The sequence below is a fragment of the Lepidochelys kempii genome, chromosome 3, assembly GCF_965140285.1.
Source record: "Lepidochelys kempii isolate rLepKem1 chromosome 3, rLepKem1.hap1, whole genome shotgun sequence".
In the NCBI taxonomy this organism is placed as follows: Eukaryota; Metazoa; Chordata; order Testudines; family Cheloniidae; genus Lepidochelys; species Lepidochelys kempii.
In genome coordinates, this window is record NC_136382.1 from 86,062,885 (window position 1) to 86,089,599 (window position 26,715).

The 26,715-nt window shown below is 41.3% G+C and overlaps 1 protein-coding gene across 1 annotated transcript in view; it reads right to left on the minus strand.

Moving 5' to 3' along the window:
• The window catches only part of CDK19 (cyclin dependent kinase 19), a 221,192-nt gene that overhangs the window by 92,031 nt on the left and 102,446 nt on the right, over positions 1-26,715 (minus strand). Inside the window, 1 exon segment of the mRNA XM_073337045.2 lies at positions 9,824-9,934. Within this exon segment, the coding sequence (XP_073193146.2) occupies positions 9,824-9,934 (111 nt within the window).

The following is a 26,715-nucleotide window of genomic DNA, read 5'->3' on the forward strand; positions in this document are numbered from 1 at the left end:
ATCCTTGTTTCAATACCAGAATAGATTTGGTGCCATTTGGCCCAGTGAGCCTTTGGGTTCATCCCTATTTACAGGGATACTTGAGGATTGGGATCAATAGGAAAAGAGTCCCTTTTTGGCATAAGAGAACACCTTTCAAAACTCAATTAACCCCTTATGGATGGCTAAAACTCTACCTCCTGAAGCCAAGTATCTCTGGAGTGATAAGTTCTGGTAAAGAAGGACCAGCACACAGCGCAATGGTCTGGATCCATGGCTCTTGAAAAAGAAAAGACACCAACTGTGTCCATCAGTTAATGGAATAAGTCCATCACATGATTGGTATGGCTTGAAGTCAGAGGGTTTAGACTCGGCCATTACACAGGCAGGCACGTTGGCACTAATTAGTACTCAGGCGAAAGACAGAAAATCTAAAGAAAACAAAAAAGAGCTGCCATGACGGTAGAAAAATGCTCCTGAACTAATTATGGTAACTACTAATATTTACAAATATTTACATCCTTACTTTAATGAAGGGGCACTATGGGGTAGCAGGTGAACACTACAAAGTTTCCTCTCGCTGTCAGTGACGGCAAAAGGGAAGTGAGAGGCAGTCAGAGCCACTCTGCCCTATATGCCCTTAGTTGCGAGGTGGAGTGCACAAGGACATACATTGCACAGGTGTGGTCCCAACAGATACTGGTACTCAAAAGGTTCCAATCTCATGTGCATAAGGTGCAGCGCACCATAACTCAGATTCTCACAGACTGAGATTCAAAGAACCATGCATAACAAGCCAACTTTCAATGAGCTTTTCTCAGGATGAAATTCATACAGACCATTTACATACATTTATTTAGAGCAATTCAAGGTATTAATTTGAGCAGCGACAAGACTGAATTACTTGAATTTTCAGTAGAAGCTGCCTAATTCAAACTTTTTTTCCCAGCTTTGAAGCTTTAGATATCAGGCCGTAACAAGAAGTTGTGTCTACATTAGACATCGTTCTCACCATTGCTACCACTGGTGAAGTTCCTCTGGGGGGAGAGTTAACATAGGCCAGCCACTGGTATTTTAGACACCATGTCATTGAACCATACTCAGACCAGCTTTTGATGACACAGTGGGGTTAAAAAACTGGCAACTCCTTGTCAACACTAATATTCTCATTGTTGCTTCCACAAGTGATGATGATGGTGGGAAATACAGAAAAATGCCTAGTACAGACAAAGCCATAAGGTTACTAGTTCTTGCCGCCCCAACATACAATTAGTAAATAAACACCAAACTCCTACAGCCGGGTATCCAAATGCCTGAATATTCTGATAACACTAAATGAAACCCTTAAGAGATCATTTTACATATTAGATAGGAACTTCCCCTGAAGTTTTTCTTTTCAGTCATGTCACAGAAGGAGTTTGAGAGCGAGAACAGGGAGTTCCTTGCTCTCAGTACTGTGAATTGTTCCTTGGACAAGAAGAAAAGGAGTACTTGTGGCACCTTAGAGACTAACCAATTTATTTGAGCATGAGCTTTCGTGAGCTACAGCTCACTTCATCGGATGCATACCGTGGAAACTGCAGCAGACTTTATATACACACAGAGAATATGAAACAATACCTCCTCCCACCCCACTGTCCTGCTGGTAATAGCTTATCTAAAGTGATCATCAAGTTGGGCCATTTCCAGCACAAATCCAGGTTTTCTCACCCTCCACCCCCACACACACAAATTCACTCTAGAACTCTCTTATGTACTTCAAAGAGCTTTTCAAAAGATGCTGCTGCTAATTACAACAATTTTTTAAAAAATTTTAAAAACCAATCTTTTATTGGTATACAATCAAAAATTCAGAAGCAGCAATAAAATATGTAGAGGTTACCATGTCAAAGACCCACACACCAAAGCAATTAGTGAAAGCTTAGTCCTTTCTCATGGAGCATGTACTGATAAAAGCATTTCAGTGGATCCATTTCAAAACTAGCTAATGATCTTTGCAAGAAACCAATCCTTACAAAAATATTTTTTTAAAACCAGACCATATCATTGCATGTAGAGAAATCCCCACCATAAAAGAACAACGCTGGTTAGGGATACTTAAATGAAACAAACGCATAGCCATCTTGAGCAAGGTTTGCGAAAGAACACAAATGAGAGGTAGATGTTAAAAAATTACAACTATAAAAGAGTCAGGGACTTAATACTGTATTAAAGTTTGTTGGAAAGTTATCTAACCCTCTCTGGAGAGATTCTCCTTTAAAGGTCTAATCAAAGCCTACTGTCCCGTACTAAGTGCAGCTTTACTTTCTTTCCAATCCCACCCAATTTTACAAGTCAATTATAATTGATAGTTTCCCTCAACAGAGGTAGATGGGTCTCTCAAATTCCATTTCCTACAAAACAAAAGCAAAAACTACAGTTACTGCTGTCTCCAGTAGAGACGGTCTTACACTATTCTACACACTTGATCTGATCCTGTCCCACTTACAATTTCAGTACTGAGTAAAATTTAAATGTAAGATATATTCAAGACCAAGGGATTGGGATACAGAATATTTCACTGCTATGTCACTGAACTGAATCTATCTTAAGAGTGACCATCTTTGTCCATTGGTAGGAGGAGATCATCAACTAATATAATCAGTAAAAACAACGAGGAGTCCTTGTGGCACCTTAGAAACTAACACATTTATTTGGGCATAAGCTTTTGTGGGCTAAAACCCACTTCATCAGATGCATGGAGTGGAAAATACAGTAGAGAGGTATAAATACACAGCATACGAAAAGGTGGGAGTTGCTTTACCAAGTGGGGGGTCAGTGCTAACGAGCCAATTCAATTAAGGTGGAAGTGGGCTATTAACAGTTGACAAGAAGGGAGGAAAAATCACTTTTGTAGTGCTACAACTCCTCATTTTTGCTGATACAGACTAACACGGCTACCATGCTACTATAATCAGTGTTATTTCTGCCCCAAATCCAGTCTATTATCAAATTATTGAAGCTCAAGGAAATTGAAAAATCAAGAAATTGCCAGAGTTGCTTTGTTACAACCTTCCCAATGACGTTGCCTAAAAATGGTAGATAAGATACAGGTTCACAGTTAACACGACTGACAACATCATGAGTTGATTTCTTGAAAACTGACTTATTTAAGAGCTGCTGGAACCACTGTTCTTCCTTCACCCAGGGAAACACTGACAATATCTATCAACAATGGACCCAGTACTTCCCAACTGGCCTGCAAAACCTGGTAAGAAAAAAGGTCCAAACTGAAAGCTGCTGAAACCTCCTATTATGGTGAACATAAGAACAGCCATACTGGGTCAGACCAATGGTCCATTTATCCCAGTATCCTGTCTTCCAACAATGGCTGGTGCCAAATGCTTCAGAGGGAACAAACAGAACAGGGCAATTTATTGAGTGATCCATCCTTCGTCATCCAGTCCCAGTTTCTGACAGTCAGAGGTTAGGGACACCCAAAGGATAGGGTTGCGTCCTTGACCATTTTGGCTAGTAGACATTGATAGACCTATCCTCCATGAAGTTAGTTAATTCTTTTTTGGATCAGCATATAAGCACTGAACACCTCACAACCCCTCACACCATGTCCAGCATAGTTTTCACTGTGTCTTTTTTCTTAGAACCTATGAAATGTTATACCAGCTTAGATCAGTGACCCTTCTCTTCCAGCATACCATCTTCCACAGTAGCAGAAAAACTGTCAGTCTGGCAGAGCAGACACAAAAGCAGCCTTCAGCAAGTACTATAGCATTGAGGAAAGGGGGAAGGATGAAGCCTAGCCAGAACTACCCTTCCTCCCTCAGTGTCTCCAGACCCAGAACTCTGTAGGGGTGAGCCTCACACCTTCTGGGGATGCTAGGGCCCCTAAGCTATGTGAGAAGGAGTAAGAACCAGGAATGAACCTGCACCCCCCCCCCGCCTTGCCCTTGCCAAGAGAAACTTTTTCACAGCCCTGTTAACCTGACCTATGTTTGCAGCATAGACCAGTCTTAAGCTTGTTGAAGATAAGCTACTCAGGCTATCCTTCAAACTTTTAAAACTAGCAGATCTCATCTGCTTCCTCCTCATTTTTATTCATGATGAGAAGAGAAAGATGAATTTTCCAGTTTCTTCAACTCCGAATCAATTTATCAACTTTGAATGAATTAGTCCAAATGAAGAAAATATTCCTTTTGTGCCTACAGAAGAGGCTATTGCTGTCAGAAGTTGGTTTAGCACTTCAGCAAACTCAGGTCCCAAGTGCTTACCATGAGACTTCCATCTGTTCAATGGTGTGATTTTCTTTAAATTGAAAACTGAGCCTATCAAAGCTGAGGTAGGGAAAAGCTATAAAATAGGAGTATCTAAGTGGGCTCTGTGATCGATCTTGATGAGTTACGTGTTGGTGTCTCTTGGAGTCAGAAGCTAGGCCCCAATACCTTGGATGACTTTGCAAGTCTCTTGCACCCAGTAGCACAGCCTCTAGGTCCCCACAGGATTAAGCCCTTAATACAGTATATGAACTGTTGTGCCACATTTACAAAGCTTGACCTCAAAAGCTGAATGTTTTTCCCAATTCTTTCTTTACCTAGAAAAGCAGCCTTTTACTCAAAGTTTTTGTAGAAACTCATGGATTCAACATTTTTATTTAAATATTTTAAGAGATTATAATAAATTTAGGTCTTGACGTATTTTGTATTAAATTCAGTTTTTAGTTTAAACTGATTTTTAAAAACAAATGATAATAACAAAATTTTAAAAATCCAATTTAAATAAAAAATCTGATTTTTTTTAAATCATCAATCTTTATCCACCGTAGATCAGGGGATTCTTGCTGAAATATTTGACAATACTTGACCGTGGTCAAATAATAGGTGGTCAATTGACTGGCTTGCCAAGCCTACATTTAAGTAATGTAAAAATATTTGGGCTTGAGCTATCCTTATGAGTAAGAGCTAAAATCAGACTTAATGTAACCAAGTAAAACCAATGGAATTGCACCAGATCTGAGTATGACTTAAATATTGGAAAATGTTGATGGAATCCAGTTAAATTTGCAGTACTATATGTACTTACTAGCAGGCGCTTCACCACCATTATTAAATTAATAGTAAGAATACAAGACTATTTCCTTGAAAGTTTGATATGTGAAATTGTAAATCTTTATTTGAATGCTGAGTCAATTGGAATTAGGAAGTTTGGATCCAAAGAGGATCCTTTGTGCTTTCTTTCTAAACTAAATGAGGATAATAGGATTTCTCATTTCTATTACTAGATGAAAATCATATATTAAAGACAACCCCTGCATCCTTATAACCTTTTTCTTTAATTTAAAAAGGCAGACTATGTGTAATAGATTAACATCCAACATTATTTCATATCATAGGCAACAACTATTTTTTATTTTAACAGTTTCACTGGTATCACCAGTATCTGCAAATAAACTCATTGAGGATCAGCTCTGAGCCATAAGCTACAGAAGGAAAGATATCTCACCAATTCAGGACAGAAAAATGGATATTAATTTTCTTTAAGAGCAGGAATCTAGTTAAGCAAATAGAAAGGATGAATAATATAATACATAGGATGGAGAGATCTGTTGAATATTTCAATCAAACAGCATGTAAAGGGAATATTAATATTAAAAAGGTAATGGTGTAACACCGACAGGCCCCCCTCATCAGCAGGTGGGATTAAACCTGGGACCTCTGGAGCTAAATGCATGAGCCTCTACTGCATGAGCTAAAAGCCATGTAGCTCTTAACTAAGGGTGTAGAGCAGACTCATTAATTTCTCTCTAAGTGGCCTCAATGCCAGTCAATGGGACAGAGCACCAAACCCAGAAGTTGGGTGGGTTACAATGGCATATGGTTTATTGGTGTAGCTGGGAATCCTACACATTTCTGACCTGCTGGAAGGTAATAAATACATAACTGTTACCCATAAAAACCTCATCTCTAGCCAGATCTCATCTGTGGCCTTTAAAAAAAATGTTACTAAGAAAAGTTGAATTTAGTGGCCATCACACATTTAATTTGTTTCTTATAAATTTTAAAAGTGATGTCAAATGCTTATGACCCAGAAAGGAAGTGACATGCAGCAGTATAAAACCTTAAACTAGGACAAAATAAGGAAAATTATATGAAAACTGAATAGGTCAACAAAGTTCCTTAATTATAAAACAGAAAGAGAGACATTTAAAATTGTCTTTTTAAAAAATTTTACATGGTAAGCATTGGGCATTGCAGAAAACAGGTAGAAGGTTTAGGTATTTACACTTTTCTTGGATATGTTTAATCCATGAAACACATTTTATAGGATGGTACAGTCATACATGTGGATTCGAAAGGAGCAATTGCAAACATAGCCATCATTCTGCACATGGTCTTTATGACTAGCTCAGTGATATGTAAAACTAATAATACTTCTAATCTGAAGATCATTAAATCAAGAAAGACAACCTGGATGGAAATTAGATTAAAAGTGACCAAAAAGAATAGCCATTAGACTTTGTAAGGAAAATACATCCCCAAGAGAGGAATAAGGGTTGGCTAACCTTACTTCAGGTTGCATCATTTGAAAGATAGACTGAAAGAACACAGGATAGGCTTTAAAAACATACGGAAACCATATGTGGATTATATTGAGGATTTGGGAATTAAAGTATAAAACCAAGTATGACTATGTATTGGTTCAACGAATTGCTACATGGCCAAAGTTTATGCTTTCTTGCTTCTTCAAATCATGTGAATTATTTTGTTTTGCCTGTCTGGTAAAATTTGGGAGGTGTTTTGGGGATTCAGTGTGATTATATTAGCTAATGAGTGAGTAGTTAATATGTTTGCAGGGGGGGATAATACAAATATTGATAAAGACTTAAATGTTTTTAAGTTATTACAGCTCTCTTCGCCTCTTCCTTATGCCAACCACAGATGCTAACAAGATAAATTACAACTACTAACATAAATTACAAGTAAACTTTGTAGTTTACTACATTTGTCACCAAATGTGAGGTGATCTATGATATATCTGTATTAAAAACGCTGAACAAAAATAAGTAGTGTTTGTTCTTGCCCATCACAAAAGTATTTTAATAAAATATAATCATCATCTGAATCCAAAGACTCTTCCCCTTAACGACTGGGCTTCTATTCATAATTTTTGTTCATTAAAATAGGTTGAATTTTTATTGTACTACAAAATATATAGAAGAAGATAATATCCGGCATACTTCATTATTCATCTCTGGCCAAAATTTTCTAGCATAGGAGCCTAAAGATAACCACTTTAATTAAAGTGGCCTGATCTTTATAAGTGATGCGCATTTACAGTTCCCACTGAAGCCATTAAGAGTTGCAGATGATTAGCAACTTTAATGATCAGGACACACTAATTTAGGTGCTTAAATATGGATTTGGGTAACTAACTTTAGGCACCCAAATTTGAAAATGTTGATCATCTGTGTATCTCTCTTTAGTGAAAGCACATCTATTATCCCACAATTTAAAAAATATATATATATTTTCAGATGGACATAGGCATTCAATATACTTATTTTGTTTGGGGTAACACTGTGAGAGTATATAGTATTGTTTAGTAAAAAACCTATGCAAAACAAGTAAGTTCTCTTCCCCAAAAGGTTTAAGGGCTCAAGTTGTGCAGTACAGGAAATGCAAAACATCACAACACAGAAACAAGTGGACATTACTACTGAAATGATTCACAAAACGTGGGATTTTAAGGAGCTTTTTGAAGGAGGAGTGTGAAGGAGCTTTACGTACGTTAACTGGGAGGCTGTTGGAGGCAGCATGAAAAAAGACACAAAGTTGGGAGTGAGCAAAAGAGACAAAGGGGGAAGTTAGGAGTGATGCTGGGGAGAAATGGAAGGAACAAGAGGCTTTTAGAGGAGATGAGGCCAAAGCTTTAGGCAAGAACCAAGTTATGGAGATCCTTGAATGTAACTAATTTTATGCAGAGGAAGAGGGAAAGTTCTTGTAAAGATTAAAAAGTGGAGAGACATGATCAGGTGCATGGGAAAGGAAAATTATTTGATTAACACATATTGCACAGAAAGGAGTAAGGAGAAAGTCAGAGGCCAGAAACTGCTAGGGTAACAAACATTACATCTCAAATAATATATATCAATTAACCAAACTGGGACTATGACTAATCAACAGCCAGACCCATAAGGAGTGGTGAGAACATTAAAACATAGTGATTCCTCATCTATTAGCCATGTGGTGTTTTTTTTTTTTTTTTTACACAATATGAATACCACACACACAAAAAATTTAGAATAGCAAAGGTTGGTGAAAAGGGTTCTTGAACATGCCACTCAATGCAGCAGTAAAATGGTTCTTGTGGTTACTCTAAAAAACAAAAAGAAAAGGAGTACTTGTGGCACCTTAGAGACTAACCAAGTTTCAGAGTAGCAGCCGTGTTAGTTTGTATTCACAAAAAGAAAAGGAGTACTTGTGGCACCTTAGAGACTAACAAATTTATTTGAGCATAAGCCCACTGAATGCATCCGATGAAGTGAGCAGTAGCTCACAAAAGCTTATGCTCAAATAAATTTGTTAGTCTCTAAGGTGCCACCAGTACTCCTTTTCTTTTTTCTAAAAAACAAGTAAATTCAACTGATGGACAGAATTATTTAAATTATATGCATGTAAAATTATAATATGTAGAATGGAAATATATGTAGAGTACACACATTTTTGTGTAATTTGATTTTGATGAACCTTCAGAAGTGACTCAGTGCAAGACTGTCACCATTTCAGAGCAAGTTGATTCAACTAGATTATATGCAGGAGGATTAAATCTCATGAGCTGATCAGAGTGATCTAAGTTTTCTTTTACTTTGTGCATAGTCTGTGTTTACTTTCCTCAGTAGTGAACTTCTGATAATGTCTTGTATAAATAGCTCTCATTATCTAATATACTTGTAATTACAAGCAATTCAACAATCTGCCACTGACATTAAACATATTGTTAGTAATGCTAACTTCCATATTAGTGATGCCTTTGTAATAACATTGAGACTGACAATGATAAGGACAGAAGTGGCAAGAACATTTTCAAAGGAACTTATTCACCACAAATTACTCTTAGGATGTTTTGTTCTCTTCTGGGCCTGAGCCAAGCCCCCAGATCTAAGAAGCCCATATATTTTGGATGGGGAAATGGAGCTTGAGAATCTGTACCCAAATCCAAAACACAATGTTGTAACAAACCTCAGTCTATAACAGATCAAACCAAATATCATTAGACTTTTGGTGGAAAAATTCCCTTTCTGCCATTGACATGCTATCACTATGAGGAAATGGGCGAGAGATGTAAGTTTTCATTTTTAAAAATCTCCAGAAATCATTTCATATCCTACTCTAAACTCAGTGGAACAGGCCTCACTCATAGCAACATTACAAATTCAGACATTAATAAACTTTGAAATTAGAGTGTAAGACAACTGGATTTTGGTTTTCCACACTAGATATTGATATGGGAAGCCAGTAAACTAATCTCTCTCTCACACTTAATTTTTGTAACAAAAGTTGCAAAAAGAAAGCGTGGAAAGCTTCTTCACACTTCTATTTTAGGGTGACAATTTGGGAACCCCATAACCTATTCCCTTCAAATCTGGTAAGAATATTCAATCTTGCCTTCAAAGCTAATCTTCATTTTTGAAGCTGATATGGCATTTCTCATGGATATTAGAGGGAAGGCCAAAACTGGGCTTATAATACATGCTCAGTTACAACCTTAACTATATTATACACAGACACATATCAGTGTCACATATGAATGTTGTATAAATATTTTAAAAATACAGGAAAATTGCACTTACCCACAAATCATGTTCAGCATAATCAAACAGCAGCCAAACCTTTCTATCACTGTGAGAAAGGAAAACCTTCTGTAATGCAATCACATTGGGGTGCTTCAATTCTCGTAAAAGCTGTAAGTAAAGACACAAAAAAGTCAGTATTTCTGCAGCTACAAAAACCACCATTTACATGATTTCAGTTTGCAATGCAAAGTATCTAATGACAAACGCAACTGTGTTACCAGAAGTGGAGACATGGATAACTATGGTAGGTCATAGCCATGCAAGGTACTTGTAACAAAGTAAGTTTGATCCCCAGACAACATACCCAAAGCAATTCAGTACATTATTGCTATTAATTTCAGAAAGGGCTAGATTGTGCCTAGCTAGGACACGGAGGGAGAGTGATGTGCAGTAAGAATAGCATAAAGAGCCATCCCAACACCAATGGCCTGCTGATGGGTCAAACAGAATTGGAGTTTAGGGGCAACTACATTTCTATTTCTATTGGGAGAAACACACACACCCTGGCTAGCCTCATAAAGGTGTACAGCAATGAACAACCTGCATATGTCAAGCAGCTCAGGAAGGCATGCTGCACAGTGCCTCATGGTGTTCCCCCTGGGGTGGTGTGACTGTGCTTAAATGGCACAATTGAGTCTGAAGGATGTATATCATGCTATATGCTTAAAACAGCATTTTTTCACCACCGGCACATGGCTATTATTAGTAAACATTTCTGTTATTACACACACACACACATACCCCCCCCACACACACACCTACAAACACACACACCCCTATGTTAAAAGGACATTAAGGTTGCAAAGTCAAACACTCAAAAATTAAGAAATGTCAGCTACACAGGCAACTTTAATTCTATGTGGAGCAGCACTAGAGGGACATGAAACACACTTTGCCACTGCATTTCACAGATATTTGCTGACAGCAGGGGAATGGTGAAACTCAGGAATCTTGCGTTCCATTCCAGCCTCTGGACAGGAGTGTGCTCTATGGAGCACAAAGTCTTCTGCCCGTTCCCCACAAGCTTGACCCATTCTGCCACATCCACTCCAGACTGTCCACGTCCCCATCCTGACTCTCACTACTGGCTCCTTGCACCGTCTCCTCGTTTAACCAGTCCCAATCTCACTTCTCAGGCTTCCCATCCCAATCCCAGCGCTCAGACAGCCCTAGTTTCCCCCTCTGGACTCACTCTCCCAGTCTTTCTCCTAGTCCCCACTCCCAGTCTGTGTTCCTTGCTCAGAGAATCCCAGGTCTCCCCACTCACACCCAACTCTTTGCCCCCCGTCCCCTTGCCCAGCCAGTTCCATTCCCCTACTCTGGCTCCTTGTCCCATCCGTCTGTGTCCTCCGCATACCGAGTCCAGTTGCCTTCCTCCTTCCCCCCCACCCCACAAGCTCAGAGTCCCAGTCTCCTGGAATAGAATTCTTGCCCAATCAGTCCCCTCATCACCACCACCAACTGGCTCCTTGTCCAGTCAGTCTCAGTTCTCCCCTCAGATCCTTGTCCAATCTCAGTTCCTCCCCTTCCTCGCATCCTGGCTCTTCGTCAGATCCCATGTCTCTTCCCCTCACCTCCTTTCTCCCACCCCACTGGTTCCCAGTTTATCTCCTTCCCAACTAATTCCACTCTCCCTCCCACCCCCAGTTTCCCTCTCCCACTAAGACTCCTTGTCCCAGTCTGCTTCTCTCCACCCTTGGATCTGGCTCTTGTCTCCTCTGTATTTGAATCCAGCAGCTTCCTCCTCCATGCTGTCTGGGCCCAGCTGGGGCATCAGTCACTGCACAGGAGAGATGATCTTGCTGTTGTCAGTTTCTGTTCCCGGCCCCAGCCTGGCCCACGGCAGCAATTGCATAGAAAGTCCTGCTCAGAACCGTGTAGCCCCTGGCTGAAGCATATTCAGTGCAGATGAGGTTTTTTTACTGTAAAGCTCTAGCAAGTCTCTACTGAACACATGCAAACTGGGATTTTTCCAAGACTTATAACTTGCCCAAAGTTGGGCAGATCTTCACAGGGATGGCAAAAGTTGCAATCCTGAGAATAAGGCCAATCCATGTCAAATTTCAAGTCTCTGCTCCAAAGCATGGCTATGCTTGAAGTTTTCAAAGACAACATCACCAGAAATTTTAACTTGGTCAAGACAACATACTTTTCCTTAGTCTCATTCTCAGAAAAGACTGAACTCTTTTGATGGAAATTCCCTCCCCCTCTGCTCACCTCCCAAAAAACATCAATCTGAGGCAGAGACCCAGCATGAAAAATTTCACCCAAAATGTTAAAGAATGGCAAAGTTATAAGCAACTGAAAACAGTCTTATAATAAAAAAAAACGAGAAGTCCTTGTGGCACCTTAGAAAATAACAAATTTATTTGGGGATAAGCTTTCGTGGGATATAACCCACTTCATTGGATGCATGGAGTGGAAAATACAGTAAGCAGGTATAAATATACAGCACATGAAAAGATGGGAGTTTCCATACCAAGTGGGGGTCAGTGCTAATGAGGCCAATTCAATTAGGGTGGATGTGGCTCATTCCCAGCAGTGGACAAGAAGGTGTGAATATCAACAGAGGGGAAATTATTTTTTGTAGTGACCCAGTCTTTATTCAGGACTAATTTGATGGTGTCAAGTTTGCAAATTAATTCCAGTTCTTCTGTTTCTGAAGTTTTTTTGTTGAAGAATGGCGACTTTTAAATCTCAGAGCGGTAGCTGTGTTAGTCTGTATCAGCAAAAACAACACGGAGTCCTTGTGGCACCTTAGAGACTAACAAATTTATTTGGGCATAAGCTTTCGTGGGCTAGAACCCACTTCATCAGATGCATGGAGTGGAAAATACAGCAGCAAGTATATATATTGTGACAGGGTCGGGCCAGATGGCTACAGGAGAGTAATAGATATATTAGCCCTAGGTTAAGTAGGTCCCTTTTCCCTGGGTAAGGTAATAGGGAGGTTCCAGAACAATCAGGAACCTTCTGGAGACAATTGAGACAGACAGGCTGATTGACTGCAGGTGTTCTAATGAAGAAGCTGTTAGAATCAATTAAGGCAGGCTAATCAGGGCACCTGGGTTTAAAAAGGAGCTCACTTCAGTTTGTGGTGCGCATGTAAGGAGCTGGGAGCAAGAGGCACTAGGAGCTGAGATTGAGAACGCATACTGTTGGAGGACTGAGGAGTTACAAGCATTATCAGACACCAGAAGGAAGGTCCTATGGTGAGGAGAAAGAAGGTGTTGGGAGGAGGCCATGGGGAAGTAGCCCAGGGAGTTGTAGCTGTCACACAGCTGTTCCAGGAGGCACTCTGGACAGCTGCATTCCACAGGGCCCTGGGCTGGAACCCAGGGTAGAGGGCGGGCCTGGGTTCCCCCCAAACCTCCCAACTCCTGGTCAGACACAGAAGGAGTTGACCTAGACTGTGGGTTCACAAAAATGGCCAAATTGAAGGCTGCTGTGAAGCTCCAAGGCGAGCAAATCTGCCAATAAGCGCAAGACCCACCAAGGTAGAGGAGGAACTTTGTCACAACATACACAGTAATGAAAAGATGGGAGTTGCCTTACCAAGAGGGGGGCCAGTCTAAAGAGACAATTCAATTAACAGTAGAATACCAAGGGACGAAAAATCACCTTTTTAGTGATCACACCTTCTTGTCAACTGTTTGAAATGGACCGCCCTCATTACCACTACAAAACTGATTTTTCCTCCCTTTGTATTCTACTGTTAATTGAATTGTCTCATCAGACTGACCCCCTGCTTGATAAGGCAACTCCCATCTTTTCATGTAATATGTATATATATACCTGCCACTGTGTTTTCCACTCCATGCATCTGATGAAGTGGATTCTAGACCATGAAAGCTTATGCCCAAATAAATTTGTTAGTCTCTAAGGTGCCACAAGGACTCTTAGTTGACTTTTAAGTCTGTTATTGAGTATCCAGGGAGACTGAAGTGCTCTCCTACTGGTTTTTGAATGTTACAATTCTTGATGTCTGATTTGTGTCCATTTATTCTTTTACGTAGAGACTGTCCAGTTTGGCCAATGTACATGGCAGAGGGGCATTGCTGGAACATGATGGCATATATCACATTGGTAGATGTGCAGGTGAACAAGCCCCTGATGGTGTGGCTGATGTGGTTGGGTCCTATGATGGTGTCCCTTGAATAGATATGCGGACAGAGTTGGCAACGGGGTTTGTTGCAGGGGTTGGTTCCTGGGTTAGTGTTTCTGTTGTGTGGTGTGTTGTTGCTGGTGAGTATTTGCTGCAGGTTGGGGGGCTGTCTGTACATGAGGACTGGCCTGTCTCCCAACGTCTGTGAGAGTGAGGGATCGTCCTTCAGGATAGGTTGTATATCCATGATGATGCGCTGGAGAGGCTTTAGTTGGGGGCTGTAGGTGATGGCTAGTGGCATTCTGTTACTTTCTTTGTTGGGCCTGTCCTGTAGTAGGTGACTTCTGGGTACCCTTCTGGCTCTGTCAATCTGTTTCTTCACTTCCCCAGGTGGGTACTGTAGTTTTAACAATGCCTGATAGAGATCCTGTAGGTGTTTGTCTCTGTCTGAGGGATTAGAGCAAATGTGGTTGTATCTGAGGGCTTGGCTGTAGACAATGGATCGTGTGATGTGGTCTGGATGAAAGCTGGAGGCATGTAGGTAAGTATAGCAGTCAGAAGGGTTCTGGTATAGGGTGGTGTTTATTTGACCATCACTTATTTGTACTGTAGTGTCCAGGAAGTGGATCTCTTGTAATGGTAAGTGGTCTTATAATGGTAAGTGTTGGGCAATCTGAATACTAACCAGGCAACCAGCCCAGCCTATAATGATAGCACCCAAAGGCAGCAATTGAGATTTGAGCTCCATTGTGTTGGGTGCTATACAAACATAAATAAGATACAAGCTGTGTGTGTTTACAAGCTAAAATATACAAAACAGGGTAGGGGACAGGGTTGCAGCATACAAACAAATGAATCTGGTGAAGAATTTGGAACAGCTTCGTTAGTTACATGGTTTGTGGTAGAAAAAGGTCTGCAGATTGTAAGCCCTTAAGGGCAAGTAGTGTCTTATCCATGTTTGTAGTGTGACCTTTGGGTGCTACCATAATATAAATATTTAATAATACATAATAAGAAAGAGAGATAGTCACTGTATTAATATTGCTTCATCTTGCTTTTACAACTTATGGTCAAATGTCTATCCACACCTAAATGATAAAAGCCTACAGGCAGGGCATCAGTACGCTGACATTATCAACCTTCTATTTTACTTGTTCCAAATCCCTGTTTTGTGATTGAGATTGAAGCCCCTACTCAGCAGGGGTAACAGTCAGGGTCCGAGTAATGTTTAAGAGGACCCATAATTAAATTGTTTGTTTGAGGATCCACAACTGAATGGTAGGATAAGGGCACAGGGTTGTATACCCACGGTTTAATTCTGGTAAATAAGTTCAGCCTTTCAAAAAGGCTGGGAACCAGTGCTTTCGAAGTACCATTATGGGTAAGGTATCAGTTCTCAAAGGAACTGTGTAAGCTCATTTGAGAAGGGGATTGGTCATTTCTATTTATCAGTAAATCAACATGACCTTCATGGGCACTGCTGCTCCTGGAGTTCATGACAGTTCCTGTTTCTCTCCTCTTATGGAAGGAGTGGAAACTGAGTCTCTTGGGAACAGAAGCCCTCATGATTGATCCTGTCCCCAAAGTCTCTGACATCTACTGCTTGCTCATTCTTCACCAAGACAAGCATGAATGTCAGTTAAAAATATTTTTCATGCTATTTAATCGTTTAAAAAATTATCCTGAATACTAATCCAGTTTGTAATTGCATTTCAAAGAGCAGAAGAGGAGGAACCAGATGGCTAAGAAGATTGACAGAATGTAAAGCGTGTTTTCCTATAAACCACTGCTTCATTTCCAGGCTAGGTCTGTAGTGATCACAGTCATTACTAGTCTCAGCAGTCAGTTTGAATAGACAAATGCTGAGGCACACTTTCAAGGCAGAGTGGGGGAAGACTTTCTGATATACTGCTGGGGTTTTCAAACCTTTTTTTATAGAGAAGACTTTATCTTACCAGAGACATTGTCTTGTGGACCACCTTGAGCACTCCTTTATTTAGCCTAAGCCCCTGCAGGATTTACAATTTCCTTGAGTTGTTAGCAGTCTAGGGCCCATGATACACAACTGAGCAGTTCAGAATCCATTTGAAAAAGAGCAGTACTAATCAGATCACGAAAACACAAATTCTATGCCATAGATCTGATGCCAATTTGCCATTATACAATGATACAGCTGAGAAATAGGAAAGAATACACAACACATGATTTACAACATATGTGCATTCTGGAATTCTAAAAACAAATATGTTACTGCCATTAAAACTAAAGAAATCTTATATCAGTGGGCACATATCAGCACAACTTGACTAGTAAGTGAAACATGTGCAAAAACAATGGAGTACCAAGAAGTTAGAGGAGAGAGATTCTTTCACACTACAGAAGCAATGATAATTTTTTTTAGGCAAGAGACACAGATACACACCAACTGATATTCTAAGTATTTTAATTAATATTTTAAAATATTTTATGTATATTATAGCATTTGAAATAAGAAGGCATGAAAAACCCCCTTGTCCAAAGCTTCAAGATTAAACCTGAGAAGAACTAGACTATGATTAGCCTATCCACTTACAAGGATTTCATAAAACTCAGAAAAATTACGGCTTTGGTTTTATGTAAAGTATGTTGGTTTTATGTAACATATGTTTTTAATTTACTGCATAAAACTGATACATCTGATCCTAAAATTGAAGGAGTACTGCATTTAAATGGAATATCAAGAATTCTCCCTGAAAAAAGTGGTTGTGTTTTTCAGTTACTGTATAAGCCTCTGGGTAAATCTGTGTAGTCACAATCACAGAAGCCAAGAAAGTCCCACCAAATTATCTAAATTTGTTTGTGCATGTTACAAAAGTACACACTGTATACATGCTTTTTTAAATACTCATGTTCTGAAAGCCAAATTAAATATATTAACATTTCAAAAGAATGTTGAGAGGCTGCCAAGTGAAATTAACTAGGAAGATTTCTAAATAATTAAATTGTAAACGCACAAACTAAATGAAAGATCCTTACAGTAGAATCTCAGAGTCATGAATGCCTCGGGAATGGAGGTTGTTCATAACTCTGAACAAGACATTATGACTGTTCTTTCAAAACTTCACAACTGAACATTGAGTTAATACAGCTTTGAAACTTTACTATGCAGAAGAAAAATACTGCTTTTCCTTTTTTTTTTTTTTAGTAGCTTATGTTTAACAGTTTGTCGGCATCCTTTCGTCTGTGAGAGATGGTGGGAATTGCAGCCTCTGATGTAGATGGTTTGCAATGTCTCATGTGACTGAATAGTTCAATACGAGATTTGCATGATCTTTAGCAATTATTGCAAATGCATGTATCTTGGTTCGGAGCTGCTTGCTTCCTATGGGCTCCTTTCTCTTCAAGCTGTAGTAGTCAGCTTCTGTCATGGACTTTGATACTCTGATAGAGAGGATAGCGCCACTTGTTACAATCACTTGCCAAGGTTTCTCACTGGTCAAGATCAATTTCAAATTCCTTCATATCTCGCTTACATATGTCTTTATAGCGAAGCTTGGGTTGTCCTGTTGTTCTTGTTTCCTCTGATAGCTCCCCATATAACATGTCCTTGGGTGTTCGTCCGTCTTCCAGCCTACTCAGATGGCCCAGCCAGAGCAGTCATCTTTGCTTGAGGAGGGCTGTCACACTTGGTAAATTTTCCCTTCAAAGAACTTATGTGTTGGTGAGTTTATCTTGCCATTTGGTGTTGCGTATGTGGCATAAACAATGTAGGTGGAAACTGTTTAACCTTTTCTCCTGATGGGCATAAGTTGTCCGTGTTTCCCCACCATACATGACAGTGCTGAGGAGGCAAGTTTGGTATACTAGCATTTTGGTCTTCATCAGTGGTGGGCAACCTGAGGCCCATCAGGGTAGTCTGATTGTGGGCCATGAGACATTTTGCTGACATTGACCGTCTGCAGGCACGGCCCCCCGCAGCTCCCAGTGGCCGCGGTTCGCCATTCCCAGCCAATGGGAGCTGCAGGAAGCAGCAGCCAGCACGACAGGTTGAAGGAGTTTCCCATCGGATCTTGTGTGGAGATGCACTCTATCTTTCATGTATGTCCTTAAATGCACAGTTCGAGAGTACTAATTCCAAACAGTGTAGAGGCAAGATCACATCCTTGCTTCACTCCACTTTTCATCTCAAAGCTGTCCAAAGTGGACCCATCAAACTGGACAGTTGCTCTCATGTCGTTGTGGAATGAATGTATAAGACTTAACAGGGTTGGTGGGCATCCTATCTTTTCTAGTATGCAAATAGACCTGCTCTGCTGACTGTGTTGAATGCTTTGCTTAGGTCTACAAAGGCGGTGTACAATGGTCAGTTTTGCTCTCTTCACTTTTCTTGCAGTTGACGCAGAGAAAATATCATGTCTGTAGTTGATCTTCCAGCCCTGAATCCACACCGTGATTCAGGGTAGACATGCTTCGTCAGCTGTTGTAGGTGCACTAAGATGAATTTTGCTAAAGTTCTTCCTGCTACACTTAGCCCTGGTCTACACTAGGACTTTAGGTCGAATTTAGCAGCATTAAATCGATGTAAATCTGCACCCGTCCACACGATGAACCCCTTTATTTCAACTTAAAGGGCTCTTAAAATGAATTTCCTTACTCCACCCCTGACAAGTGGATTAGCGCTTAAATCGGCCTTGCTGGCTCGAATTTGGGGTACTGTGGACACAATCTGACGGTATTGGCCTCCGGGAGCTATCCCAGAGTGCTCCATTGTGACCGCTCTGGACAGCACTCTCAACTCAGATGCACTGGCCAGGTAGACAGGAAAAGAACTGCGAACTTTTGAATCTCATTTCCTGTTTGGCCAGCGTGGCAAGCTGCAGGTGACCATGCAGAGCTCATCAGCAGAGGTGACCATGATGGAGTCCCAGAATCGCAAAAGAGCTCCAGCATGGACCAAACGGGAGGTACGGGATCTGATCGCTGTATGGGGAGAGGAATCCATGCTATCAGAACTCCGTTCCAGTTTTTGAAATGCCAAAACCTTTGTCAAAATCTCCCAGGGCATGAAGGACAGAGGCCATAACAGTGACCCGAAGCAGTGCTGCGTGAAACTGAAGGAGCTGAGGCAAGCCTACCAGAAAACCAGAGAGGCGAACGGCCGCTCCGGGTCAGAGCCCCAAACATGCCGCTTCTATGATGAGCTGCATGCCATTTTAGGGGGTTCAGCCACCACTACCCCAGCCGTGTTGTTTGACTCCTTCAATGGAGATGGAGGCAATACGGAAGCAGGTTTTGGGGACGAAGAAGATGATGAGGAGGAGGAGGTTGTAGATAGCTCACAGCAAGCAAGTGGAAAAACCGGTTTTCCTGACAGCCAGGAACTGTTTCTCACCCTGGACCTGGAGCCAGTACCCCCCGAACCCACCCAAGGCTGCCTCCTGGACCCAGCAGGCGGAGAAGGGACCTCCAGTGAGTGTACCTTTTAAAATACTATACATGGTTTAAAAGCAAGCATATGAAAGGATTACTTTGCCCTGGCATTTGCGGCTCTCCTGGATGTACTCCCACAGCCTTTGCAAAAGGTTTCTGGGGAGGGCATTTCAACATCCCCAACAGTTATTTTCTGGTCTGGGAATAAAGTCCCTTCCTACAGCTTTTGAAACAGACCAGAGTTCCTGAAGATGCGAGCGTCATGTACCTTTCCCGGCCATCCCACGTTGATGTTGGTGAAATGTCCCTTGTGATCCACCAGAGCTTGCAGCACTATTGAAAAGTACCCATTGCGGTTTATGTACTCACCGGCTTGGTGCTCCAGTGCCAAGATAGGGATATGGGGTCCGTCTATGCCCCACCACAGTTAGGGAATCCCATTGCAGCAAAGCCATCCACTATGACCTGCACATTTCCCAGGGTCACTACCCTTGATATCAGCAGATCTTTGATTGCGTGGGCTACTTGCATCACAGCAGCCCCAACAGTAGATTTGCCCACTCCAAATTGATTCCCAACTGACCGGTAGCTGTCTGGCGTTGCAAGCTTCCAAAGGGCTATCGCCACTCGCTTCTCAACTGTGAGGGCTGCTCTCATCTTGGTATTCATGCGCCTCAGGGCAGGGGAAAGCAAGTCACAAAGTTCCATGAAACGCCCTTACGCATGCGAAAGTTTCGCAGCCACTGGGAATCGTCCCAGACCTGCAACACTATGCGGTCCCACCAGTCTGTGCTTGTTTCCCGAGCCCAGAATCGGCGTTCCACAGCATGAACCTGCCCCATTAGCACCATGATGCATGCATTGGCAGGGCCCATGCTTTCAGAGAAATCTGTGTCCATGTCCTGATCACTCATGTGACCGCGCTGATGTCGCCTCCTCGCCCGGTATCGCTTTGCCAGGTTCTGGTGCTGCATATACCGCTGGATAATGCGTGTGGTGTTTAATGTGCTCCTAATTGCCAAAGTGAGCTGAGCGGCCTCCATGCTTGCCTTGGTATGGCGTCCGCACAGAAAAAAGGCGCGGAACAATTGTCTGCTGTTGCTCTGACGGAGGGAGGGGCGACTGACGACACGGCTTACAGGGTTGGCTTCAGGGAGCTAAAATCAACAAAGGGGGTGGCTTTACATCAAGGAGTATTTCAGGCAGGACTTCACGGAGGGTTCCAGTAAGAAATGGTGCACCTAAGTTATTGTTCTTATTGGAACAAGGAGGTTAGCCTGGCCTCTGATTGATACATGGCTAGATTTACCTCGTTGCACCTTCTCTGTGAGTGACTGCAGTGTGACCTAGAGGAATGAGTCCCCTAAACGGGGGAGGAGGCAAATGAGTACAAAACAAATCTGTTCTATTTCTTGTTTTGATCCACTCCATCTATCTTTTACATCTTTGGCTGGCAGCAGACGGTGCAGAAGGACTGCATGCCATCCACATCTCATGACTGCTCGGCAGAAGATGGTACAGTACGACTGCTAGCCATCCTCATCTCTTGCCTGCCCGGCAGAAGACGGTACAATACGACTGCTAGCCATCCTCATCTCTTGCCTGCCCGGCAGAAGATGGTACAGTACGACTGCTAGCAATCCGTATCGCCTGCCTGCTCACCATAAGACGGTTCAATAGGACTGACTGCAGGACTAAAGAGAATGACCTGGTCAAGTCACTCCAAATTTAGTCCCTGCGCCCATGTCTGTCCAGGCGCTCCCAGGCGACGTGGCCAGGAGCACCTCGGACACGACGAGGATGGCTACCAGTTGTATTGCACCGTCTGCTGCCACAAGGCAATGGGTTGCTGCTACTGTGTAGCAATGCCGTACCGCGTCTGCCAGCACCCAGGAGACATACGGTGACGGTTACCTGAGCGGGCTCCATGCTTGCCGTGGTATGGCGTCTGCACAGGTAACTCAGGAAAAAAGGCGCGAAACGATTATCTGCCCTTGCTTTCACGGAGGGAGGGAGGGAAGGGGGGCCTGACAATATGTACCCAGAACCACCCGCGACAATGTTTTAGCCCCATCAGGCATTGGGATCTCAACCCAGAATTCCAATGGGCAGCGGAGACTGCGGGAACTGTGGGATAGCTACCCACAGTGCAATGCTCCGGAAGTCGACACTAGCCTCGGTACTGTGGAAGCACTCCGCCGAGTTAATGCACTTAATGCACTCAGAGCATTTTCTGTGGGGACACACACACTCGAATATATAAAACCTATTTCTAAAAAAACGACTTCTATAAATTCGACCTTATTCCGTAGTGTAGACATACCCTTAGTAGCAAGATACCCCTGTAGTTGTTTCAGTGGTCCTTTTCGCTTTTATTTTTATACAAAATAATGATGTTTGTGTCACGCATCTCTTGTGGTACCTCACCCTCTTTCCAGCAATTAAGTAGCAGCCGATGAAGATATGGTAATAGGCATAGGTGCCGACTCTGTGGGTGCTCCGAGGTTGGAGCACCCTCAGGAAAAAAATGGTGGGCACTGAGCCCCCACAGGCAGCCCCTCATCAGAACCTCCCCCTCCTTCCCCGCACCTTCCACAGATCAGCTGTTTCGCAGCATCAGGAGGTGCTGGGAGGGAGGGGGAGGAGCGAGGGCACAGCACACTTGAGGGAGGGGACAGAACTGGAAGGGAAGAGGTGGAGCGGGGAGAGGAAGAGGCATGGTGGGGGCAGGGCAGGGGTGGGAACAAGCAGGGTGGGGGTGGGGCATTGGGGGAAGGAGTGGAGTGGAGGCGGGGCTTGGGCAGAGCCGGGGTGGGAGCATTCCCGGCAGATTAGAAACTCGGCACATATGGTAATAGGCTGTCTTTCCCGCACTTGAGGATTTCCGCTAGGATGCCATCTTTTCCAGGAGCCTTGCCACTTGTCAGCAAATCAATGGCCTTTCTTAGCTCTTCTACACATCTAGCTCTGACATGGCCTGTAGAGTTGGTATTTGATCCAGTGATTCGGTGGTGATGTTTCTTTCATCTACATATAGCTCTGAATAGTGTTTGACACAACAAGACAACGGTTTGCTTTTATCTGTAATGATTTCACCACTGAGTGATTTGAGTGGGGCAACCTTGTTGACAGTGGAACTAATAGCTTTCTTCAGACCATCATACAGGACTTTGAGGTTTCCTGTGTCTGAAGCTCTCTGTATCTCTTCACAGAGCTTGATCCAGTAATGATATGCACAGCGTCTGCCTGCTTGCCTGATTGCGTACTTCCGGTTCCAAATGAGGTGTGTGGTTGACTGAATGTAACTCTGGTGTTTGTAACTCTCAGGTTCTACTGTATTTACACTTGCTGGCTGGATAAATGTATATGATTAAATCAGCAGCTTTGTCTCAAGCAGCTACAGTAGCTTTGAATACAGAACACTAACTGCTGTTCTTTAAAAATATATCAGATAGATATTAGTTTATGTCATACAACATTCTTTTAAGATCAAGGTGATAAAAGCTACTGTCCAGAGACTAGCAAAGTTACACATACTGTAATTCAAATAATCATTCTGTCTACACTGATTTTTTTTCTTCATTAGGGCTCTGCATGGGCACAGGAGTCTGCCCACATGAATCCAAGTGCAGGGTCATGATCTAAACTTGCAGTATGTTCAAAATTCAATATTGAATATTTAGATATTTGATTCCCTGAGATAAATCCATCCTCTGGTCATTCAAATCAGACACCAAAATTCTCCAAATATTTTTTTAATTAGATTACAGGCTGAGGCTGCTTGGAGCAGGGTCCATCAAGCTCTCTCAATTCTATATAACACCAGGTATATATTAGGTATTCGTATATTTTTATAAAAAGAAAAGGATTACTTGTGGCACCTTAGAGACTAACAAATTTATGTTCATGACATTCAATTTTTGTACAATATTATATGATCTGTGCTCTAACATGAACAAAGATGCTCATTAAAGAGTAGATTACATCATTTTAGTAATATCCTTATCTGTCCCTTTTGAGTTAATGTTTTTTTAGACTTCTAAATGGAATGAAGTCAGCTATCATTTATAGCCACATTGAAAGTGCTGTTGCAACAGCAGCAGCCCACATAACATGTATAAACATTAGATCTTTTTCCATAAATATTTAAACAATTATAGTGAATCATACAATCAAAACAGTAAAAGTTATTTTGCTGCTGAACAACAAACCGCATGCTGTGCAACATTTGGTCCTTAAAAAGGGATTCTAAATATATCAAACTTGCAGCATAAAGAAGTGGTACTTGTCAAAATAAATTACCCAGAACAGAAGATTTTTTTTTTGTTAGGGTTGCTGTCACCAACATCATGATTTCAGATAAGATTTCATGGAAGTCATAAGCAGGAAGTGGACATTTCCCCCTCAGAGTTCATAATAACCTATTCTGAAGGGACAGATCAATTACCTGTCATTCATGAGAGGCACTCTCTGACTCATTGCTTCTTCACAGCAATTAAAAATAAAAGTTTACTTCATAGTTATAGCCAAGAGATACTGCTGTAGATCTGCTGAAGTTATACCAAACTGTAAGTTGGTACTTGCCACAGTAGTTAAATACAAGTAGGTATCAATAGCTTTAATTTTATAGAATGTTTCCAAATGCTTCACTATGTAGTATTGAAGACTGTTGCCAGTAAGTTTCCATTCTAAATTCAATGGGAAACCAGTACAGGAAAGATGTTTAAAACTTCTTCCAGGTGGTTATGCTATTTAATGTGCCCAGAACCTGAGTTTAGGATACACTACAAGGGAAAATTTTTAAAAATGTATATTCACAATGATGTTGATGTACACTGAAGAAGCCTAGAAAGAGATTTATATCATGGTATACCTCGAATATATTTCAGATATCCTAATTATACCCTGTTTAGATCCCTGATGATTCTAATTATATTGCTGGTATTCCATAGTATACCATAATTTTCCAAAGACTATCTCTATAAATTTTGTCATATGCCTTCCGGAAAGCTATAAAATTCATCACAAGTGCTGTTTGCCATTCCACACTTTGTTGTATATGTCTGAGAACTACAATTGGTCTTCATATTATCTCAAGGGTCTAAAAACTGCTTGTTACTCTCTAAGTTGGAAGTCTATTTGTTTCTTGATATGTTTCAGGATGACATTACACATGATGTTCCCAGGCACTGCAAGTAATGTGATTCCTCTCCAGTTATTGCAGCTGGCAAGCTCACCCTTCTTTGGCAATATTACTAAAAGGCCTCTCTTCTACCAGGCTGGGTTATTTTCTTCATAGCATATTCTATCCAAAAACATAAGGAAAGCCTGGAGCATTGTTCCAACACTTGCTTTAAGTATCTGTCCAGTAATGTTGCCCTCTCCAGCTGCAATCTCATTTTTGAGAGTTTACTGATGGCTTTAACTTATTCCATTGTAATATCTTCTAAATCAATATCAAGTTCTAGTAGAAGCTCCTCATCATGTATTCCTAGTAGTTCATTTGGATCAGAGATAGTGACAACAGCAGCCAGGGGTTTTTAGCGACAACTGGAGTAAGGCAAGGATGTACTATGTCCATTATGTCCCCACTATTGTTTGTACTGGTAATGTGGTAATTGTTTGTACTATGTAATTGTACTGGTACTGGTAATTGTTTGTACTATGTCATGAGGAAAGTAACTGCAGAAGGCAACCAAGGAATTTTATGGACAAATGATAAAGCACAATGGGATGACCTCATTTTTGCTACTGACCTTGTCCTGATTAGTTCAACACATCAGAAGGAAGAAAATACATCTTTTGGCAGATACAGATGTTGATTTGTTCTTCAAGAAGGGGAAGGCAAAATATACAACTATCAATGTCCCAAAACTAACCAGAGTGGATGCAGAAACACTAGAAGAAGTCAGTCATTTTACTTACCTAGGGGTGAGATGTGCAATGATGGTGACACCACGCAGGATGTGAAGCAACAAATATCAAAAGCAGTAAACAATTTTTATAAACTTGAAAAGATTTGGAAAAGTAGCATGATTGGCACCAACAAAACCACACATTTTTAACTCCAGTGTCATGTCTGTCCTTTACGGAGCAGAATCATGGAAATCTACAATAGAAATTAATAAGATCAACTCATTCCAAAGTAAAAGCCTGCAGAAAGATCTTCGGAGTCCATTGGAAAAAAATTTTTTGCACCATCAGAAATTGTAAGTAAAGCGAACCAATCTAAATTATCAAATATGATGACAACTACGGACATATTTAGGACATTTTACAGATGCCACCAACATAATTTCCATGACAAGTGATAATATGGACGCACCACCTGGAAAGAGAAAAAGAGGGTAACCTAGAGAAACACAGAAGAATAGAGGAAGAAGCAAAATTCATTCACATGAAACCCAGAAGCTGGAACAGACCAGCACAAGCCCCAAATAAACAGCAAAAACTGGAGGATGCCCTATGCACCTGAAGAGCAGGAGGATAAAGAAAGAAGAATTATACCCTATATGTTTTATATGTAAAAAACTGCAATTATTAACAGTTAAGGCCAGTTAACTAGATTTCCCATTAACACTATTTTTCTTAGAAGTGCAGTTCCAAATCGTTTCGTAACTATACATTCTGTTTTACTAGACCCCAATACTATCCACTGTTCTTGGAAATTAAACTCATCACACTTTTTTTCCCCTTTGTCTCTGTAAGCATGATTTTCTGCTGCCAAAAAGCCTCTACTTAAACTTTGTGTCCTATGAGAAGGAAACTGACTGGAATTTCTTTGAGTCAAGGAGTGAAACAGTTAATTTTAAATTTGCTGTCTAAAGGGTAAGGCAGAACCTGAGTTAGGCTGAAGTTCCTGCCTGGCATGAAAGGCTGAAGTGATATTAATGGACTCTGAATCTATTATGGAGCAATGAACGCGAAACCCACACACAAACTCTCTTAACAACTAAACTTTGCTAACATGCTTTGACTTTAGACTCCCTGCACCAAATTCAGCTCAGGTGTCAGACACTCAGCTTCATCTGAGACACCTTGCTGCCTGCTCTTGCCAAGAAAGGGTCACATTTAAATATACAAAGTCCAGAAGGGAAAACATTGCCCACGTGTATAAAATGCAAAATATTTTTTTTAAATCTGGTTCCCAATTAAACCTAGTACTATTACATTGTTACTATAAGACTCTCTTATCATCCCGAGAACCTTCTGATGTTTCCACTGACATACTAGAGGAAAAGTATTTGTGTAAGAAATGACTTTCCAAGAAATTGCAGCCCCTTTCTTCATTCTCCTTCCACTATCCAGTGTGTTCAAGGGCACCTTCTGCCAGATTCAAACAGCACTATCTCATGGGTTACATGCCAGTTCTGAA